Below are 20,941 nucleotides of genomic sequence, written 5' to 3'. Positions count from 1 at the left end.
AAATACGAAATTTGCAATATTTACTAGAAAACAAACTTTATGGTGTCCATTGGTGTCTGTCCCCAGCGCTCTGAAATAAGTATAACTTCACAAATTCTCATTATTTCAGTTCTTAACCTGACGCTGATCGACTTGCCCGGTCTGACGAAGGTGCCGATCGGTGACCAGCCGATCGACATCGAGCAGCAGATCAAAGGCATGATCTTCCAGTTCATCAGGCGCGAGTCTTGCCTCATCCTCGCGGTAACGCCCGCCAACACCGATTTGGCGAACAGCGATGCCCTGAAACTTGCCAAAGAAGTGGATCCCCAAGGTTTGTTAATATGAAAATTTCCTAAATCTTGTTACTTGCAAGATCACATCAAATATTACAATTTTTGAGATTAACTTTAAAATAATATATCACATTTTTATGTGAGATACATTTTTATTTTTGTACGTGTATTCTTTTGTAAAACCAAATAACTGAAATATCATTTTTAAATTAAAAATTCAATACATAAACAAAAGCTTTATAAAAAGAATAATAACTTTAATTAATAATTATAGGCTTAATCCAAATTGTTGTCATTTGGAAGAGTTCCCGAAACATTTGGATTTGGAAACTTAGGTCGTTTAAATAAATTAGAATTACTTTTTAGATTGATTATGAAAACAATGACGATTACTATTCCCTGTGAACTGAGACGGAATAATGTACACGGGCGTGTATTTAGTAGTACTACTAATGTTCATGCAGGTCTGCGCACGATCGGTGTGATCACAAAGCTAGACTTGATGGACGAGGGCACGGACGCCCGCGACGTCCTCGAGAACAAGCTGCTGCCGCTGCGGCGCGGCTACATCGGCGTCGTGAACCGCTCGCAGAAGGATATCGACGGCCGCAAGGACATCTCCGCTGCTCTCGCCGCTGAGAGGAAGTTCTTCCTCAGGTATCACGTGAAACTTTTTTGTGAGGAGTATGATATTATAGTAAAGTAAATTTTAGTGCAGTCTTTGCTAGCTGTAACATGTTTTAAACAATTAGAATATAAGGTATTTTATACAAATGTCCTATACAAAAAGCTTATTCTAAGGATCGCCAATCAAAATTTTAAAATGTTTACTGAATTGAATTAATTCAGTATCGAAACTAATAATACCTGATTATAAAAATCATTTACAAAAAATGGAAGTTCTTGAAAAATATTCCTCTCAATATAGAATACCAGCATTTGCATTACTTTATATCTTTAATTTTAAATCGACTTCATTTGTAATAAAAGTTATACTCAATGTAGATATTTTTAACAAGCAATTACTGCTATGTATGAGTGAACAATCCCAAAGGGATTCAATTACTGCTATAGATATATGAGTGGCCTATCGCAAAGCGTTCCGAAGTATAAGTAACTATATTATAAACTTCCAGCCATCCATCCTACCGACACATCGCGGACCGGCTGGGCACCCCCTACCTGCAGCGCGTGCTCAACCAGCAGCTGACCAACCACATCCGCGACACGCTGCCCGGCCTCCGCGACAAGCTGCAGAAGCAACTGCTCACCCTCGAGAAGGATGTCGATCAGTACAAGCACTTCCGCCCCGATGACCCCTCCATCAAGACAAAGGCTATGTTGCAGTAAGTAGAAAATCATGTACAGTTGGGTACGGGTTAAGTTAAAAGTACTGAATCGCTTAGGTTGACTTTGCCTTTAGACGAAGGCTCTTCGATTTTGATGCTTGTACTGATAATGTTTGACTTTAGTCAGCTATTGATCAATAAATATGCATTTGTACCGTAATGATCCTTCCTTCACGACATAGGCTATGTTACAGTAAGTAGGAAATACGAGTAGAAATAGGTTCTGAATATTAAACTTATTCATTTATTAAACACTAACTTACAAATCACTTAAGTTACTTTTTAGATACTTAAATGATTTGAAATTTAAGAAGTAAGCCTATCAGTAACCTTTGCTCAGATGACCTTATCAAGGCCAAGGCTGTGATGCAATAGGAAATACGCAGTTTGGCGACTTAATTAAATTCGCTAATGTACATAAAGATTTAGACACTTCCTGCTTAAATAAAAAGCTGTAGTAGGAATCACTCTCGTCTAATAAACACATTACTTGTAAGTTTGCAAAAAAGTCTTGTATTATGATATTTTTATATACATGATTTTTAATTTATGTCTTCTTCTACCAGAATGATCCAAACCCTGCAAACTGATTTCGAGAGGACCATCGAAGGCTCCGGTTCGGCTCAGATCAACACTAACGAGTTGTCGGGCGGTGCTAAGATCAACCGGCTCTTCCATGAGCGGTTCCCCTTCGAAATTGTCAAGATGGAGTTTGACGAGAAGGAACTGCGTAGGGAGATCGCATTCGCCATTCGTAATATCCATGGTATTAGGGTGAGTGTGATGCTACCTTTACTTTTCTTATATGCTCTGACACAGTCTTCATTCACATTTGCAATTCCCTTTTATTTCAATGCTATAACAAAGACTTGGGCCAAATTGATGGTCAAATAATTATTTGCATAATTATATAGACCTCATGATATTCTAAATTTTAGAATGTCAATTCTAGAATCTAGAATATCATGTGATACATATTATTGAGATGAGTAAGCAGTTCATTAAGTCACTGATTTTATTTAACTTTTAATTACTGTTATATGCACACTAGAATATACATGATGTAACTAAAAACTTAAACTACGAAGAATTAATGTCGTGGGCTTTTAATATCTTTAAACAACTCATTGTTACTTTACCCATTTACGAGTCAACTACCAAAATACCATTATTATGTTTGAGTTTTTATAAACATCAATTACCTACTATAAACGTGAGTGCCATTATAATATAAAATTCTGATGACAGGTGGGTTTGTTCACCCCGGACATGGCGTTCGAGGCCATTGTAAAAAAGCAGATCGCAAGACTAAAGGAGCCGTGCATCAAGTGCGTCGATCTGGTTGTGCAGGAGCTCTCCAATGTTGTCCGCGTTTGCACTGAGAGGGTACGTAATATAGTATTTCAGGTCGTTCTTCGTGGTTTGTGTGCAGTATTTATTGTGCTACCACAAACTGGTTGCCCCTTTTGTACTGCTGTTATTGGTTGCATCGGCCATTTATGACATTTAATGTGTAAAGCATGTGTTAAAGAAGTGTTTATTCGATGAAAATTACATCTTCTAAGTATAGCTTATCTGGCTAAACGAAATTGAAGCAAGAACCAATACTTATCTGACCGACATAGTGACTGCTCTGCCACAGGGTTCATCATATATAGTTGGGGATGTGGCCCACGACGTCTTTTTGCAGTGATTCAGTAGCGCATTGCATTATCGCGCATCGACATAGTTACTAAGGGTTAAGTTGCGAAGCGTGGGTACATTGAGGACATCGAGTAAAGCGACGGGTAAAGCGACAGTGCCGCGACTATATCAGTCTTTTTGCGATTCTGTTTCTACTAAATCGCTGCAAAATGTCGTTATTGGCAAGTTGTCTTAGATAATGCTGAATGACAAGAAGTCTGATGGTGATAGTCTATCTATTTATACAGATGTCCCGGTACCCGCGGCTGCGCGAGGAGACGGAGCGCATCATCATGTCGCACGTGCGCTCGCGCGAGCAGCAGTGCAAAGACCAGCTCGTGCTGCTCATCGACTGCGAGCTCGCGTACATGAACACCAACCACGAGGACTTCATCGGATTCGCCAAGTAAGTTGATGATGACATTTAAATATATAAATACCTTTTTTGTTTGTTCAAATGACATTTTTTTACACCATTTTGATATAGGAATCGATGAAATGAAAAAAGCGACGCTAATAAGAGGCAACGAAATACAGCTTTAAGATTTAACCTGCGAGAAAATGTTATGATTTCGTAATTATAAAGCCGTGTCATTGATGTGGATCCCAGACACAGATTGGGTCAGAGAGCGTTTAATTGAACAGAACAAGCTTGCCGTTTAGTGAGACTAATTAGTAATTGCATTCTAAAATGTAGCACAGCATTTCTAAACTTTGTTGACTTTTTATTGATGTTGACTGAGACTGGCATGTGTTGATTAACAATTATACTTTCCTGAGTGTTTGCAGCGCACAAAACCAGTCCGAGAACTCTACAAAATCAGGCCACCGTGCTCTTGGTAACCAGGTCATTAGGAAGGGATTCATGTGCATACACAATCTAGGAATTATGAAAGGTAAGGAACGCCATATTTTGATGAACAAACATTAAAAATGTATAGCCTTAAATAATCTCAAATATATAATATGAAAGAATCAGTATTTTTAAAACGCTCGAAAGTTACTAAGTAAATGGGGAACTTGAGACCATTTAGTATTTCATTTTTTAATTTAACACTTGCTCGCAACACAAAATAAATCGGTTGATTGATAATGTCGAGCTTAGCATAAGATAGTGCGTTTTTTTTGCGAATTTGTTATGGCTTTCGTTTATATGTGCTCAGCTTAAAAGCGAACCCCAATGTTTTGTTCAGGCGGCTCCCGCGACTACTGGTTCGTGCTGACGTCGGAGAGCATCTCGTGGTTCAAGGACGAGGAGGAGCGCGAGAAGAAGTACATGCTGCCGCTGGACGGGCTCAAGCTGCGCGACCTCGAGCAGGGCTTCATGTCGCGCCGGCACATGTTCGCGCTCTTCAACCCCGAGGGGCGCAACGTGTACAAGGTAGGTACTAGGTACTCGCGACTATCGAGTCGCTACAAGGCGCTTTCTACACCCACATCAAGGATTGTGTGTCGTGGGTGCCATGGAAACACGTAGGAAAATAAAAAAAAAACACCAAACCCAGAAACAGATTTGTCATCATTTAGATATGTCTGGCCAAGGATCGAACTCGGGACCCTATGCGCGTCAGACCGGTATGGTGACTATAGGTGCTATAATAGCGTACAAATTTGCATTTGTCTGATCAGCGGGTAAAATTTCTACTATGCCTCTGCATTTAGTAAAATTATAAAATTTGCACTCTTGAAGTAAAATAAGTATTATAGAATATTATTTGAACAATAATATCGCTTGCCATTAAATTTATAATAATAATTTGAAATAAAAATAATAGTAATTAAATTATACGGGTACTGGTTTTAATTTTACATGTATTTGTTTTATTTACGTATCGTTACAAAATAAAGTTCTAAGTGAAATGATAAACTGTAGCAAGAAGTAATAATATTGTTTATTTTTAATTAATAGGACTACAAACAATTGGAGTTGTCTTGCGAGACACAGGATGACGTGGACTCGTGGAAGGCGTCCTTCCTCCGCGCCGGCGTCTATCCCGAGAAGAACTCTGAAGCATCCAACGGAGACGAGGTATACACACTCACAATACCAGCCTGTCTTGTCTTTGATATCTATCCTTTTTTCTATTCTTTCACCTTTTAAACAGTTCCTTCTTTCATTCTTATTTTTCCTTATTTAATCAATCTTTTCTTTCTGACGTTGTTTATATAAAAATATTAGTATGTACCGTGTCAGTATTACGTTACACATTAATGTGTTGTTTTGTCATGCCATGCAGAATGAAGGATCTGAGGTTTGTCTAAACGAAAGCTTTGTTTGACGTCATACGCTTAATAGATCACAATTTCATGTCGGCTATGAACTTGGTAAGAGCAGATTGTAAAAAAATCTGAGAATCTCGAGAACCATGTATTTTTTTATCGATGTGTTTCCGATTAATGTATATTATTGTTGATAGAATGATAATGAATTATTACTAGTGTGCTGTTATGACCGGAAAGATGAAATATCGAGATGGTCGGTGTCTTTTTTGATAATAAATTATAGATAACTTAATGTAGCATGTGGCATGTAGAGAGTGCTGACTGGCTAATGTGTGTTAGTTGTTCACATCCTGCACTCCATTAACATTTGTACCACTATGCGCTACTCTAACCTCAGCAATAACAGAGTCACAAATAATACAGATTAAAAACACTCACACGATCACGGACATTCAAAACTCGCTGGCATTGACAATTTATTCACGAAAAGGTTATTTTTGCAGATTACGTTAGCGTCATTTATTTCTTTATTTTTAGTTATTTCTGCCTTCCCTGGGGTTGGGTGAGAATAAGAGAAGAGTAAGTCACCAGTATTTCAGAGCTTTGGTTTTTTGTATTTATTGTTTTGTAATTAGCCAAAACGGACCACTGTGTTAGTTATCACTTATACCTAATGTTAGTGATAGAATATTGAATGTACCTAATAATAATAATAACAAAGATATTCAATTTATTGTTTTTAATAAAATCGCATGCTACTATTAATTATATTTGCCAATTAGGAGCTATGCACTAAACCCAACAAAAGACCTTCTATTGAAAAATATAATAAATCAATATTGTTTATCCCATCACTTTTTTTATATGGCGTTGGCAACTTGTGGCATGTCCCCCTGTCATCAAAAATTCGTCTATTTTGCAATATCCAGTTATATAACTTAATCTGATTTTCCTTTACTAAATTTTAATTCGTAACATACTATGTTGTCCCAAGTGGGACTTTTACTCGTGAGGTCTGATTTTCAGATGTTTCCCTAATTTTATCACAAACTTTATTTTAACAATTTTATGTTCACCTAAATCTCAAAAAGTTAACTGTACGAGAAATTTTTAGAAAGATAATCTCACATTATGTACTAATAAGTAAATCATTATATTTGTTTAATTAAGATATGTTCCGCTTCTGATTCTATCTGCGTCTACTCGTATATAGTAACTACACAATGGTCCAGCCACGTTACGTAGCCAATCAGCATTTGATTAAAATGTAACCGTACAATTTGAAGTATTGAGCTGAGAATAACATAAGCAATAAATAAGCAGGAAAAATAAGCTTTGTGTGCTGGTTTTTGGATATGTAAATACTCGGGTGATGTGCAGTAACTGTAGGTGTGGTGATAATAATATTGCATGTACTGTACAAGTACCACAGGTTGTTATGGAAGGCAGTACTATACATATTGACATGGTCATTCAGTTTTTTTTCAGTTAATTCATATTTCACCAACACTATTTATATTTCATGTGTATTTTTAAGATACTAACTACAAAATGGGATTTGGTGAGTAGCGTTTGCAATGCGGAATTAAATTAGTTTGCAAAAACGTTAAATTGAAATAATGTTATGTAGTTCTCATGTTCTTAAATCATTTTTTGAATGCAAGCTTATGCATGGTACAGGATCGGTTTTATGAATTTACCAAATTTTGAATAATAATGCAAGATATTTTTGGCTAGAATATCAATTGTGTTGTTAATGTCCAGTTGATTTTGCTTTAAGCAGATAAGGTTTTGTTGGTTGAAGATTGTTTCTGGTCAATTGCCTATGCTGAAGTCAATTTTATACGAGATATTTTTTTATTCCATTTGTACAGCAGGCGAAAGTTCCCATTGTCTTCGATATATATGCCATACAAGTGATAAGAAGAATATATTCTGTTTCAGAGCTCTGACAGTGCGGCGACAAGTAGCATGGACCCACAATTAGAGCGCCAAGTGGAAACTATCAGGAATCTTGTGGATTCATACATGCGTATCGTGACGAAGACCACGCGAGACCTGGTCCCCAAGACTATTATGATGCTGATCATCAATAATGCCAAAGATTTTATTAACGGAGAGTTGCTCGCTCACCTCTATGCCTCTGGTGATCAGGTAAGAGATATAACAGGTTTTGTGCAGATGTTGCGTAAATTAACGTATTAGTTTTCAGGGACCTAAACAATTTTTTCTTCAGTGGAGTAAATGTCTGTTCAGCTAACACTTTCTTTTCCACTGAAGAAAAATCTATTTAGGTCCCTGAAAACCAAAACAATACTACAAAAAAAAATAAAGTTCACATGTCTACATTGACTCTTATGTAAACGAGTTCTTATATCTTTGTCGCAGTTATACTATATTTTTAAAGTAAAGAAGCAACATTTGTCATTTTACGGTGAAACGGTGTGTTCTTAATATTTACGGTCAGTTGTTAATATGAGAAAATTTGGCTTCGCGATCATTAAGGCACTGAGACCCCGCAAAAGGCCACATGTTCCAAAAAATAAGTTAGTAAAATACAATTAACTAAACGTGTACCCGTCCACCGTCAGTCGCAAATGATGGAAGAGTCGCCCGAGGAGGCGCAGAAGCGCGAGGAGATGCTGCGCATGTACCACGCGTGCAAGGAGGCGCTGCGGATCATCGGCGACGTGTCGATGGCGACGGTGAGCACGCCCGTGCCGCCGCCCGTCAAGAACGACTGGCTGGAGTCGCGGCTCGACTCCAACCCGCGCCTGTCGCCGCCCTCGCCCGGCGGCCCGCGACGCGCCGCGCCCGCGCAACAGAGTGAGTGGTTTAAGTCTTTGAGTTCCACAAGACACAGCCGTTTGCAAGAGAAAGGTGCTCTGCAGAATCTTAATGATCGACGTGCGGCATATATCGATAAAGTTCGTCAACTCGAAAGTGAGAATTCGAGGCTTCGGCGTGAAATCGAAACCACACACGAGGTCACACGCGAGTTAAGGCAACATAGGTACACTCCGCACCAAACTGCTAGTCCGCTCTGAATATAGACACGAGTTGCGTCGCAATAGCAAATTGTAGGTATTAGCGGGACGAAGACAGCGCGGGATCCCCCCCCGCCCGGCACCCGTCTTTGGCCAGCTCTCGCTCACGGGTACATAGCTGCGTTAGTGTGCCCTTACTGTTGCTACGGAGTATATGCTTGTAGTTGTGTTCAACCACATTGGCTGTCTGATTACACCTGCGCGCAACAATTTCAGAGCGGACTAGAAGTTTGGCGCGGACTATACTAGACGAAGAACTTACGAGTGTGTAAATGCCACATGTGAGCACAGTCGAATAATTCTTTAATTTGTGGTACAAAACCAACCGACACTGCGTGGAGAATGGATACATTTACATCGTATTCGCAATTATTCGCATATGCTCGGCGAATATATAATGTTGCATAAATTTCTAATTGATTAACTTCCTTTGATTTTAATTTACGGAGCCTTACTCCGACCGATTTGACTATTCAAACACACACGATAACGGTGGTTCTTGTTATACGAACTACGAACAGTCGTACAAGTTTCTAAATGAATAGCTATCTTTGCAGGCTCCCTCGGTCAGCGCGGCGCTCCGCCCCCGCCCGGCGCGGGCACGGGGCGTCCGGCGCCGCCGCTGCCGTCGCGGCCCGGCGGCGCCGCGCCCCCGCCGCCCGCCGGCCGCCCCGGCGCGCAGCCCGGCCTGCCCGCGCCGCTCATCCCCACGTGAGTACACACCCAACACGGACACACACACATACTCACACACGGATACACACGGATACACACGTATACACACACACACACAGACACACAGACACGGATACACACCAGTATAAAAACATGCATAATACACACACAATGAAAGCAGTGATAGCCTAGTGGTTAAGAAACTCGGCCTCCCGATCTAGGGGTCCGAGGTTCAAATCCCAGGCACACACCTCTGGTTTTTCAAAATTATGTGCGTATTAGAAATTAATTATCACTTGCTAAACGGTGAAGGAAAACATCGTGAGGAAACCTGCATACCTGAGAGATTTATAAAAAAAATCTCAAAGGTACGTGAAGTCTACCAATACGCACTTGGCCAGCGCGGTGGACTATGGTCTAGTCCTTCTCTTTATGAGAGGAGACCCGTGCCCAACAGTGGGACAGTAATGGGTTGTTGATGATGATGATGATGATGGATGATACATACATAAGTGCGCACACATACACATACATACTTACACATATACATGTACACAACACACAGTACGCAACTCTATCAAGATCTGAAAGGATTCTTTAAAGTAATTGAAAACCTGACCTGATAATAAGTAAATTACAAAATATACTACTTACATTTCGGTCCTTTTATCTTTTACCTTACCTTTACCATTGTATTTAAAATTAACTTTCAACCCTTTACAGTCCCAAATGTTACACAGTTGTGAATTAATATGTTTATCCTAAATTAAACACCATATTGTGCTGTTTGTTTGTTGGGATCATTACGCAACAGAATAGAATAATTTTATAACAATGATAATCAGAATTTGTTGCTTTTGTGCCTCATAATATATTATTATTATGATATATTTACCATACTTTGTGCTTCGCTTAATATAATAATGAAGCAATTTGTGTGGGTGATGTAACAGCCATAATTTGTATTTGTAAGTGTGGGCCTGGTATGTTATTACAGTACATTGAAACTTATTATATGTACATATATATTTCGCAAGGCTTGATATAATAGAATAACAAATAATTTTATTTGTGATTGTCTATTAATTATACTGTTGTTTAGGAATATTACACTCGTCTTTGCTATATTCATCTGTAATTGATGTCTGTTCAGTTTAGACTGCAAAAATATGCCATAAGATATTTTAACATATGTAATTGGCTGTATTATTGTAATTGTAAGGGTTAATGGAATGTTTTGTATGTGACAGTGAAAACTATTAAAATCTATCATCTATTTCGTAGTTTTTAAGATTAGCAGTCTTCAACGGACTAAAACACATATGTTCTCGGGAGACATTAAATATGTACTGGTAGTGGTTGGTACTTGGTAGTAGTGGGTTTATGTTTGTTACCATTTGAGTAGTAAATAGATATTATATTTAGCAAAGACAGTGTAAAATGGAGTGTGGTTGTTTTCGCAGACGGCGTTAAGCGTGCAGCCCCAGCGCGTCTAACTAACATATAAGTTACGTACGTTCACAAGGTACTAACTCTGACGGGCATGTTAACTTAGTGCAGTTGACAGTTGAACTACACGTGCTCTACACTCGCGTACATACGCTTACTTCGTTGACCACTAACGTTATTTTTGTATGTCTATATTAAAAACAGATTATAAAGGATATTTTTTGAAAAATGATTTCATGAAACCCGTTTGAGATTGTGTCGACACTTTACACATTATGTCTTCATAGACTATATTTTGTTACTAATTTTGTGTTAACGCATTAAGTATTGTACGGTACTCACATGTAATCCTTGTTTATACTTAGCGCAATTTAGTCAATATTATTTTTCACAGCTTCCCCTTAAATCTACATGTAGGTACTCTAAATAAAATAATATAACATATATTTTTGTTAAAGGCTTACTATGGATATGTGTTACTAATACTTTGCACAGTGATAAGTGTAAGCTATGTAAGGACATCAATTGTAATAAGTTAACAAACGGTCAGGAAAGTTATAAATATTTATACATATGTTATATACAATATTATTAGTTGTATAAATCATGAATACTTATGAAATGTCTGAAATAATGTTGCTTCCAAAGTTAAAATAAATTTTATGATGTAGGTACCGGTAGTGAATAGAAATTTTACTGCCCTGTGAGCAGCCAGGGGAAATTAATGAAGGATTATAATAACTAATGGGTCGTGTAATAGTGATTGTAAAGATCGTTCATTTGTGTGAGTGACATAGTGACTTCGTAAAGTTTGAATGTGATAGTGACGCGTCAGCTGTTTCAACGTTATGTTACAGTGTGTTACGCCACAACGTCTTGTAGTGTAGTACTTTAATGCTGGGATAATTTCAAACGAAAATGTCTTGTAGATTTCTTGTTATAAATTACTCTAATTCTGGACACGCGCACATAGTTCCGTATGTGACATAGCGAGCGCAAATGTATGAAGTGCACTATAATAAGCTAGAGATAAAACGAACAGTGATTTTCGGATATTTGATAATGGATATCAACTCCTATTATCCGGACAATTAATATAAAACTGATGTATTTTTTCCCTATAATGAACATATTATTCATACTAATGTTTGGAAAGTCATCTGAGTATTGAGACCTCTCATTGATTTAATTTGGCTGCTCGCTGGCAGGTACTCTTTACAATAGCTCTTATTAGGTGTTTAGTATATAAAAGTTATAACTTCTGACGCATTCAGCCAGTAAGGTGTTATCAATAGCTTCTCTATACAATTATACGTGCTATTTTGTAACAGTGTTTACGTCTTTATGATCAATATTCTCGTATTAAAATAATCTACAATTACTTAAGAGTTAATAGTATGCACTGCATGTGTTTGTCACTAATCTGTGTGTGATCTTCAACATAACAAGGTTTCTTATTTGCTGTATTTCACTTTTATTTAATATTAGTGTGACTGATTGTAGACAATAATACTTGTAGATGTATAGTTTGATTGATTAATTGTTTGTTTCCTTTTAAATTATGTTTGATTGGGTTTGTATGTGAAAAAATGAGCACCGGTTTGAATATGTTACATCACAGTTACCCTGTAAGAGGCGTATGTTCGTTTTGATTCGCTTGGCTCCTACTTAGACTCGTAATTGTGGCAGTTACATTACTCTTAAACATCTTACAGGGGAACTGTGAGACCGATTATCCCAATCTCCATGTTACCTGTAAGATGTCCAATTAATTCATGATTATGTAATTTTAATTAAAATTGTATTTTAAAAGGTTTCTACGGTTGATATGGTAAATACGCAACTAATATGCAACGTTTAGATACTTGCCGAGAACAGGCGAATAGGCGCAAATATGTTTATTTATGTATACGATACTCGCCATGAATATTCCTCCGTGCGGTGTCATGTTTTTAGCACGAATCAAAGGTTAATGAGCCTGTATTCGTGCGCGGCATTTACACAGTCGTCACTGTTCGCGAGTATGTAAACGTTGCATTACATTAAACGTGGTGTTCGTGTAGCTCGTAACAGTTTACCTGAACACACCAGGCGTCCCGGCGGCGGCGGGGCGGTGGGCGCGGCGGCGGGCGCGATGGGCCACCTGCCGCCGCACATGCGCCAGCAGATCAACCAGGCGGTCGGCCAGGCGGTCACCAATGCGGCCATCAACGAGCTCAGCTCCGCGTTCGCTAAGTTCAAGTAAACCACCGACTGTGCATCGACTATGTTTTCGTGTCGCTGTGAGATCGTTGCAGTGGCTTGCATGTGTACTACATAATTCTGGATCTATTTCTGTCTGAATGGGGAGGGTAGCTTGAAATTATGCGTAGAGAGCGCCACCATATACGCTGTTCACCTCACAGTGAGTTTGTTAGAATTTCACTGAAAGTAAATTATATGAAAAATGGATCTCTTATTTTAATAAACAGTCATCGTGTCATTAAAATGAAATGGATATGAATCTGTAAATATTTGCGATATTTATATTAAAAGACCGCTAAAGCGTTATGATAAGGGAAGGGACATAAAACGGGGGACATCGAGCGGTTATGATAAGCTTTGAGCTGGCCTCCCCATTGCGACTTGTACCATGCAGCCAACCTGAAGTTTGACTAAAGTTTGTCTTTATTCAAGTCTAGCTACACAAGATCGGCAGTACCCGTCAGGTGGACTGCATGATTTCTCTTTACTTTTAACCTTACAACGTAATGGCAATTTACATGTGATTGTATAACGAACTATTCTCTATTTAGTCTCTTGTGTCAACTTCTTACTAATGTACGTCATTCCTTCTATCTGTGTTGACAGTGTTAATGTTTAACGAAAATACAATAAAATTCTAACTATTAATTGTAATACTTACAATAACGTCATATCAAACAAAATAGTGTAAATGCTATTGTTGCGCGTGTAATGAAAGTTTATCTATTTTAATGAAGATGTGTGTCCTGGGTTTGTCTTGAATATTATTAGCCAAGTAATTTAAAGAATATTAATGGTGAGACGTAACACAGGGCCCACAACTAAAATATGTATGTGTTTTGTTAAAAATGGGTACTTGATTCAATATATCAGAAATAGTTCATTAAATTTTTGGAATAAGAAAAGTTATTTACTGCGTGAAATTGCAAATATTTCTTTATAAGTAGTTTGTTTTACATGTGACTCTCACGTGACTGATCGTTTAGTGAGCTAAACAAAAAATGAACCACGCTTATAAACATATCAATAAAATGGCATATAAGTCAATTTCATACAATTTTTCGAATAGTGTCAAGTACCCAATTTGTTCAAACGATGCTTACGCTTCTTTTGTTGACGCAATCGCTGTTTCTAATTGTGTTTGCAATATTAACGTTGTAACACTTTGTGTAAATGATGTTTTGTGAAAGGCACTCAGATAAGATCTCTCTTTGAATGTATATAACACTAATTTTTTTGTTGTTCATCCGGCGATTATTAATGACATCCAGTTTTGTGTGCTGTAATTTTCGCAGCTCACTGTGTTTACACAAGATAACTTAAATTAACGCCGCTCCTCTAACGTGTAATATTAATTACTGTAATCTAAAATATGATGATTGTGTTGTACTAAATTAATAATTGTTGCGTTGCGGAACACCTTATGTAATAGTGTAACTCTGTTTGTGATACATAACTGATGTTACCGTAGTGTAGGTAATTAATGTTTAATTAATTATCGTTTGTTACGCTTTGCAAGTGTACTAGTTATAGTGTGAATTGGTCACATTTGGTTTGTTGCTTGCATAAAAAAATAGTTTACACATAAATAAATATATTATGAAGATCACACACACTAAGGTGACAAATAAAAATGTATTTGGTAGCGATTTTAACATCACAAATTAGCACATTGTTGTTGTAAATTAGATATTGGAATTTTTCTCAAAATCCGCTAAACTATCGTAATCAATTATATCATGCGGATTTTGTAGCTATAGACATTATGATATACATTCCAAAAAAGATTTGTGAAATTTTAATGTTTAATAATTACAAATTGCTATAATAAAAATTCAGTATTAACTGCAGTTTGAATACATTTGTGCAGTGTTTTTAGGTATATCGTTATAAGTGTGGGCGCGTGATTCGTACGCGTCGGGTGACCTATACAAATTCATAGTATTGCCTGTGCTATTACGGGATTATGTAATTAAATTATTTTATGTAATAAATTGTAAAGTTTACATTCAGTGTCTTAAGATAATAGGTGTATATTGAATTATGTAGTTGAGTTTGTCCGAGGTGGGTGTCGGCTGGCATCCAGCATGTCACATCTCGTAGCGTGCCTTCTGATGGGTAATGGAAAATATTAAGACGAATAAGAAAAGAAAAAAATTGGACAATATATGTAATATTGTTTTTTCCAATATTTTCCAGATATTTTTTCAGAAAAAAAACTGAATCTAATTTGAATGAATCGTACCACTGTATTGTGGTGATTAAAGACGTAGGTTTATCAATATTTTTTATTTTTCTGGATTATAAAAGGTAGAATACCCATCAGTAAGCGTACCGCAGCTTCGCACGTCGCGTAGTGTCGCGTAGAGCGGCCCGTAGCAGTCCGCCACTTGTTCCCACGGTGTCTAGGTGTTCCAGTAGTTCGGAGACTCCCACGTCTCCATCTTCTATATCTCTATCTTCCGTCTCGTAGCGAACGAAATTATATGAATTGTACGCATTTATCCTATATACATAATTGTATCCCAAGTTTATCTCGTGTTGTATATTTACGGTTGCATCGATGTACTCCGGCGGTCCGATGTTCACGTGTTACGTATGACTAGCTGCAAGTGTTGACTTTGAAAGTTTGTACGTAAATATTAATTGTATGTACTTATAATGGCTAAGACCAAAGCAGTTTTATCTTATATTGTTGCTGTTAGCGATACCTTTGGTCAATTACTAGAGCGTTTTATTGAAGGTGATACAAGATGAATTCGTTAATAAAATAAATATATATTAATATCACTTATGAAACAATAAATTTAATCTTGAAATTAATCGTTCGTGTAGATGCGACGCTTACGTCATAAAGTCATCGCGACCAATCGATCTCTTAATCGTCATCACCCATGCTGCTGTGGAGAATCATGGAACGAATAAATTCTTCATAGTCATGAGTATACCTAAACGTAAGAAGGGCGTAGTCGACGTCGATTCGTCTGAACTGCGTGTAACGCTCAAAGTGGCACCATCCTTAGAATTAGGCGGGCGTTAGTAAACCGAGTTCCTACAAGTTGAACGCTATATCTCATCGCTGTATCAATATTACGATATTATAATACGAAAATTTATCATCTAACGTTTTGCTCTCTCTTGTTAATAGCGTTAGTACCATCGAAAAAGGTATAGGCAGAGATTGTTGGATTTGACATAGTTTATGAATATTGTTAATCTTATGCTGTATAAATAGAGTAATTAAATGCTATATGTGTACTAAAGATGTTTGATTTGTTCCACTAGGTTTTTTGTTTAATATAACCACACTTCCCTCTAATCGATTAATCAGAATAATTTCCTAAAGGACGTAACTATAGGTAAGCTATTTTGAATATGTAGTATATATTTCAATAAGATGACTAGACGTAGTAGTATATTCCAATAATAAGATGATTAATCGTTTTAGTGTGTTAATCGTGTTACTGGTTGCATTTGTCGCTGCAATTAATATATATATTATATTAGTTTCCTATTGCTGGATATGGAGACTCTTCGGCAATTAGACAGAGGTCAGAAATATACTGCACTACAATGATCTAGCGCGCATTGGAAATTGAACATTATTAAAGCGTTTGCATTCATATTCAATTTTAATATGTATTTAAATAATTACTAATGTATATATAACATTGTTACAATATATAAATAGTAATTTACGAATTATTTATATATAAGGCTGAATTTCCTAGTATAATAAAGAATCTTATTGAAATATATACATTCAGGCATGATAACATATAATATTTAACATATTAATTTTGAATGAACATAAAAATGCATGTATTTTCCAAAAACAGGCCACTCTCTAATAATATTGCTTATTTTATGTAAATACAGACATTTGAGTAGTTAGATATCATTATACTTTGGTCGCGCTCTTGTAAATTCTACAAAATACATTTGTCATATTTATAGGGAAATCATAGCATGTATTGGAAGTTTTGTTGAAATAAACACCAATGAACATTTTCGTTATTTCTCCTTTCTATAAAATATGTTTCTTTTCTCATTATGTTTATTTTTCCTGTCTTACATTAATTCTGCTCTCAAGTAGTTTTTCAAAATTCATCCACGATGAAATAATGTGGCATTGTCATATTCTATTTGGTTAAGAACAATGTTAAAATATGTATTTATTCTTGAAATTATATAATTTTCCATGAATCGCCAAATATGTAAATTTGTTATACTATGCCAATGCCATACTATTTGAATACGGTAACTCATTGTAATTACATATTATATATTTCTATTTATTTAGTGAACTCTTATATTTATATATTGTTTCGTATGTTGATAGCCGGCCGGTGCCAAACGTGCCACCAAAGCTGCCCGAGCGACCGCAGAATGGGCGGCCATTTTGAACGCGCCACGTCTTCGCCGCCATCTTGTAATACTCTGCTCTGTACATACTTACCTGTTCCTCCTCTGTATATTGCTTTAGTGGAAATTAGCCGACAATTCCTAATTTTAGTAGATCGTGAAAAGGAGACTGTTTATTTGTTTACTAGGCACTTCTTACACATTTTCTTTGTTTAAAGATATATGGGTAAATCGAATGTGTACCACCAATAAAACTGATTCCTTTGTTCAATAAAATAAAATAATTGATAATCGACTGTTAATATATTATGACAATGTTATATTTGTTGTTATGACAAGCTAACATCGTTCTTTTGTACCTATATGTATATTATTTTAAAGTGTAGTTAATTTAAGTAATTGTAGCTAGATGTTTTCTGGTTAAAAGAAACTATTATTAACAATACCTCAGTGATTATAAAATTTAAGTACATGCCGCGCGTGAATTTATAGCCATTATAGATATACTGTCTGAGATTTGATGAATATTAGTAATTTTCGTACTTGGAGTAATATCGACAATACTATGAAGAAATACATAAATAAAAAAGTTTCAATTTTACTATAATTATTATCATTACGAAGTAAAAATCAAAAACAAACCTATGTATTAAAAGCGATGTTTGATGGGGATGAATTTGCGTGCGACCTGTAAAGAAATTGCTAAATTTTGTTAGTCATAGATTTAAATTATTGGATATGCTATTCTAAAGTGTAATAGTATCTCGAAATTTGATAACATTGACGTAGGCTAGTTCCATCAATTTAATTTTGATAAAAGAGTTAAACGCCTCCTCCAGTACGAAAGCATGGAGATTTCGCCATATTTTATGTAACGTATTCTATGGTATCCATATAACAATATATTATTGCCTCTTATTTGACGACAATCCGGCTAAGGTCAGTTACTACTAAATAATCAATCTATCCGGTTTTTTGCCCCCCAAAGACCAAGGAATTGTCAAATGCCTATCTTTGTTGGGCAAAACATTGTATTGTAACATTGTAACATTGTATTAGTAAAGAACGTAAATCTCTCTGAATCCCGCCATTCAAGTCGGGTCTGGATCGTAAAAATCCTATAATTTATATCTACGATTAAAATTGTGACAAATATTGCATTATGTATTTGTGATACAGGGGTGCTTGAGTTCACTTGCGCCTTGAAGAGATTGCACTATTTAATCGTGTATTGTTGTTGTGGCATTTAGTGTTTATACCTGCCACGTGAATAAGGAGTCGATTTGTATGTGTTCTAATAATGGAGAAGGACTTCGTGAAATTATTGTTTTTATCCTAGTAGTAATTTTATATTAGTTATTGTTAACCAGCACAATATAGTTTTAACATTTCGGTTTTTTAATGGAAATACTTCTCTTGTTTTTTAAGTTTTTAAATCTGCTATTATTTTTATTATGATTTCTTAAGGCCTGATACTAATGATGTGCCGAGTCGTCCATTTTTGGTATTCGAGTACTTTAGTACTCATATAAAAAAGAATCGAGTCAGTACTCGAGTCCAAAGTATTCACAAAGTACTCGAGTACTTTGCACAACATACAGTCCAATAGCACGGAAGAGCAAAAAAAAAAAAAACGCCACTCACTACACAAAATTAAACAAGTTTTTACTTGTACGAGTAGTAGTTGTAGTGTACGAGTATCGTCAGTATTCAAGTATTACTGGTACTCGAGTATCACTATTGGTACTCGAGTATGCGAGTTTATGATGTAAGTACTCGAGTACTGACTCGAGTCGACCTGACTCGGCACATCTCTACCTGATACGCACTATTCTAGTAATTAGGCACCATCCAATAATTTATCTTTTGCAGTACTTTTTTCTTATTTTTTTCTCTTATGCCATAATTCTAATTCGTATCGTGAAGCAATTGATGAAGAGTCAAGTGCTTTAGGCAGTATTTATTAAAGTGTAAGGCTTCTGAGGCTAGTCAATGTGTATATTTATAGCAAATATTTGTATTATAATGATCTTGTATCTATTCTTGGCATATTTTAGTATTGAGTTCATCCACTAATTATTTGTGGTGAGGTGATTTATTTATTTAATTTCTATACATTCCCTTCGGCTCTTTTGTTTACGCGGCAGACACCAGGTACCTAATTTGTATATAAATATTGTAGAGAAATTTCATGTGGACCTGTTTATATTTTGTGTACTATTAATGTATGCAACGTGTAATAAATGTGTATATAAATAATTGTTTTGTTTTATTATATTTCTGGCCAAAATGTATTTAGTCTAATATGACATCACACAAACACTAGAAAAGTATTTTGTTCATTACTTGATTAATGACTTTATTTATATGTTTTTTGTATCGATAAGGTGATACGGATAAGACAAGTCATGTCACCTTTATAAGTAAAACTAAACCCAATTAAGTGATCCTATCATATTTAACTTATCAATTAGTGTAAAGTGATTTTTAATCTGTCGTGTGGTGCGGTGCGGTGCGTACTGGTCCGTGGTGGTGGAGATTGACTTTTGGTGGGAAGCCAATAGTCATAATTGTCATTGATATAAAACATTTATGAAAATATATCATCTTCCTCTAAATGTTTCTTTTATTGTGATACACTTAAGAAATATAGCCTTATAACATTTAATCATGGATACTTCTATAAAAAGGATACATACATAAAATAACTACAACACAGTGTCGTATAACCCTTCGATAATAATTATTGCTTAAAAAGTATTTAGTCAAGACAACGAAAAATTAAGCATGCTACCAAGAAGTTGCATTATACTATAGTGAAAAGTTTGCACTTTTAAACGTACCGTAGGTATTAGGTACATTTTCTTCATAATGTTTTAACATGTTTACCGCAAAAGTCGGGTTCTACGTTTTTTGCTAATTGTGAGACGCAACTCGTGTCGGTCGTAGGACGGCGTAAAACATCAATTTACTCATATTATTTTCCAGAAATTTAATTTACTCCACGTTTACGACACATAACCATTATAATCAAGTCGTCTTTATTACTAGCATTAGCGATTCTAAGTAGACTGGACATATTATGCCCTTTTTACTTTGTTATTGAAGTAATAGGCTACTAAGCAAATCCAGAAAAGATTATCCTTGTATTAATAGTCACTTTAGCCAGTATGGTATAGACATGTAGTCGCGTTTCCCTAATTCTTACCTTTTACTTTTAGTCGCCTGTTACGACAGGCAGGGTATACCGTAGCCCTATTCTAGTCCCGGAACTACAGGGACAATACAGGGCAGGACATTTTTTTTTACGAGGAACAAACCTTAAAAAGCGACACAGGGTTATGTAGGATTTTTACCGCACTAAAACCCCCGTCCTCTACGTTGCCAAGAGGACTCCGGGATCTCCTACGGAACGCAATCGGAGTCCTCTGAACGTCGCCCTTTCGGGCTCCACCCAGGTGAGCTCCAGGACTCGCCACACCGTCTGGTGTTTACGACGGTATGCGACCACACACACCGCCGTCCTTCCCGGAGTTGCTTACCGGACGGTTCGACCTCCCAATCTTGCCGCCCGCAACCCCGGAGGCCCCCTTTTAGTCGCCTCTTACGACAGGCAGGGGATACCGTAGAC

The 20,941-nt window shown here is 36.5% G+C and overlaps 1 protein-coding gene across 16 annotated transcripts in view; it reads left to right on the top strand.

Moving 5' to 3' along the window:
* Window positions 1–17,576, top strand: part of shi (dynamin-1 shibire) — a 29,482-nt gene extending 11,906 nt beyond the window's left edge. For 2 of the 16 annotated variants that reach the window (XM_073078959.1, XM_073078958.1), the window contains exons 4-18: window positions 110–313; window positions 740–932; window positions 1,412–1,621; window positions 2,191–2,398; window positions 2,873–3,010; window positions 3,556–3,713; window positions 4,088–4,203; window positions 4,501–4,688; window positions 5,217–5,336; window positions 6,068–6,109; window positions 7,475–7,684; window positions 8,122–8,356; window positions 9,135–9,288; window positions 12,793–12,942; window positions 17,288–17,576. In XM_073078959.1, coding sequence (XP_072935060.1) covers window positions 110–313; window positions 740–932; window positions 1,412–1,621; window positions 2,191–2,398; window positions 2,873–3,010; window positions 3,556–3,713; window positions 4,088–4,203; window positions 4,501–4,688; window positions 5,217–5,336; window positions 6,068–6,109; window positions 7,475–7,684; window positions 8,122–8,356; window positions 9,135–9,288; window positions 12,793–12,942; window positions 17,288–17,351 — 2,390 coding nt within the window. In that variant the 3' untranslated portion in view covers window positions 17,352–17,576. Of the gene's footprint in view, window positions 1–109; window positions 314–739; window positions 933–1,411; window positions 1,622–2,190; window positions 2,399–2,872; window positions 3,011–3,555; window positions 3,714–4,087; window positions 4,204–4,500; window positions 4,689–5,216; window positions 5,337–5,544; window positions 5,560–6,067; window positions 6,110–7,474; window positions 7,685–8,121; window positions 8,357–9,134; window positions 9,289–10,715; window positions 16,209–17,287 lie in introns of those variants that run through there. The other 14 variants (XM_073078961.1, XM_073078960.1, XM_073078967.1 and 11 more) reach the window with 11 other exon arrangements.
* Window positions 17,577–20,941: the final 3,365 nt, after the last annotated feature.

This window comes from Epargyreus clarus, unplaced genomic scaffold (genome assembly GCF_041222505.1).
Source record: "Epargyreus clarus isolate Ecla_fem2 unplaced genomic scaffold, WU_Ecla_fem_2.2 ptg000014l, whole genome shotgun sequence".
NCBI classification, from domain to species: Eukaryota; Metazoa; Arthropoda; class Insecta; order Lepidoptera; family Hesperiidae; genus Epargyreus; species Epargyreus clarus.
The sequence above is the reverse complement of the archived record's forward strand: the minus strand, read 5'-3'. Positions and strand labels throughout refer to the sequence as shown.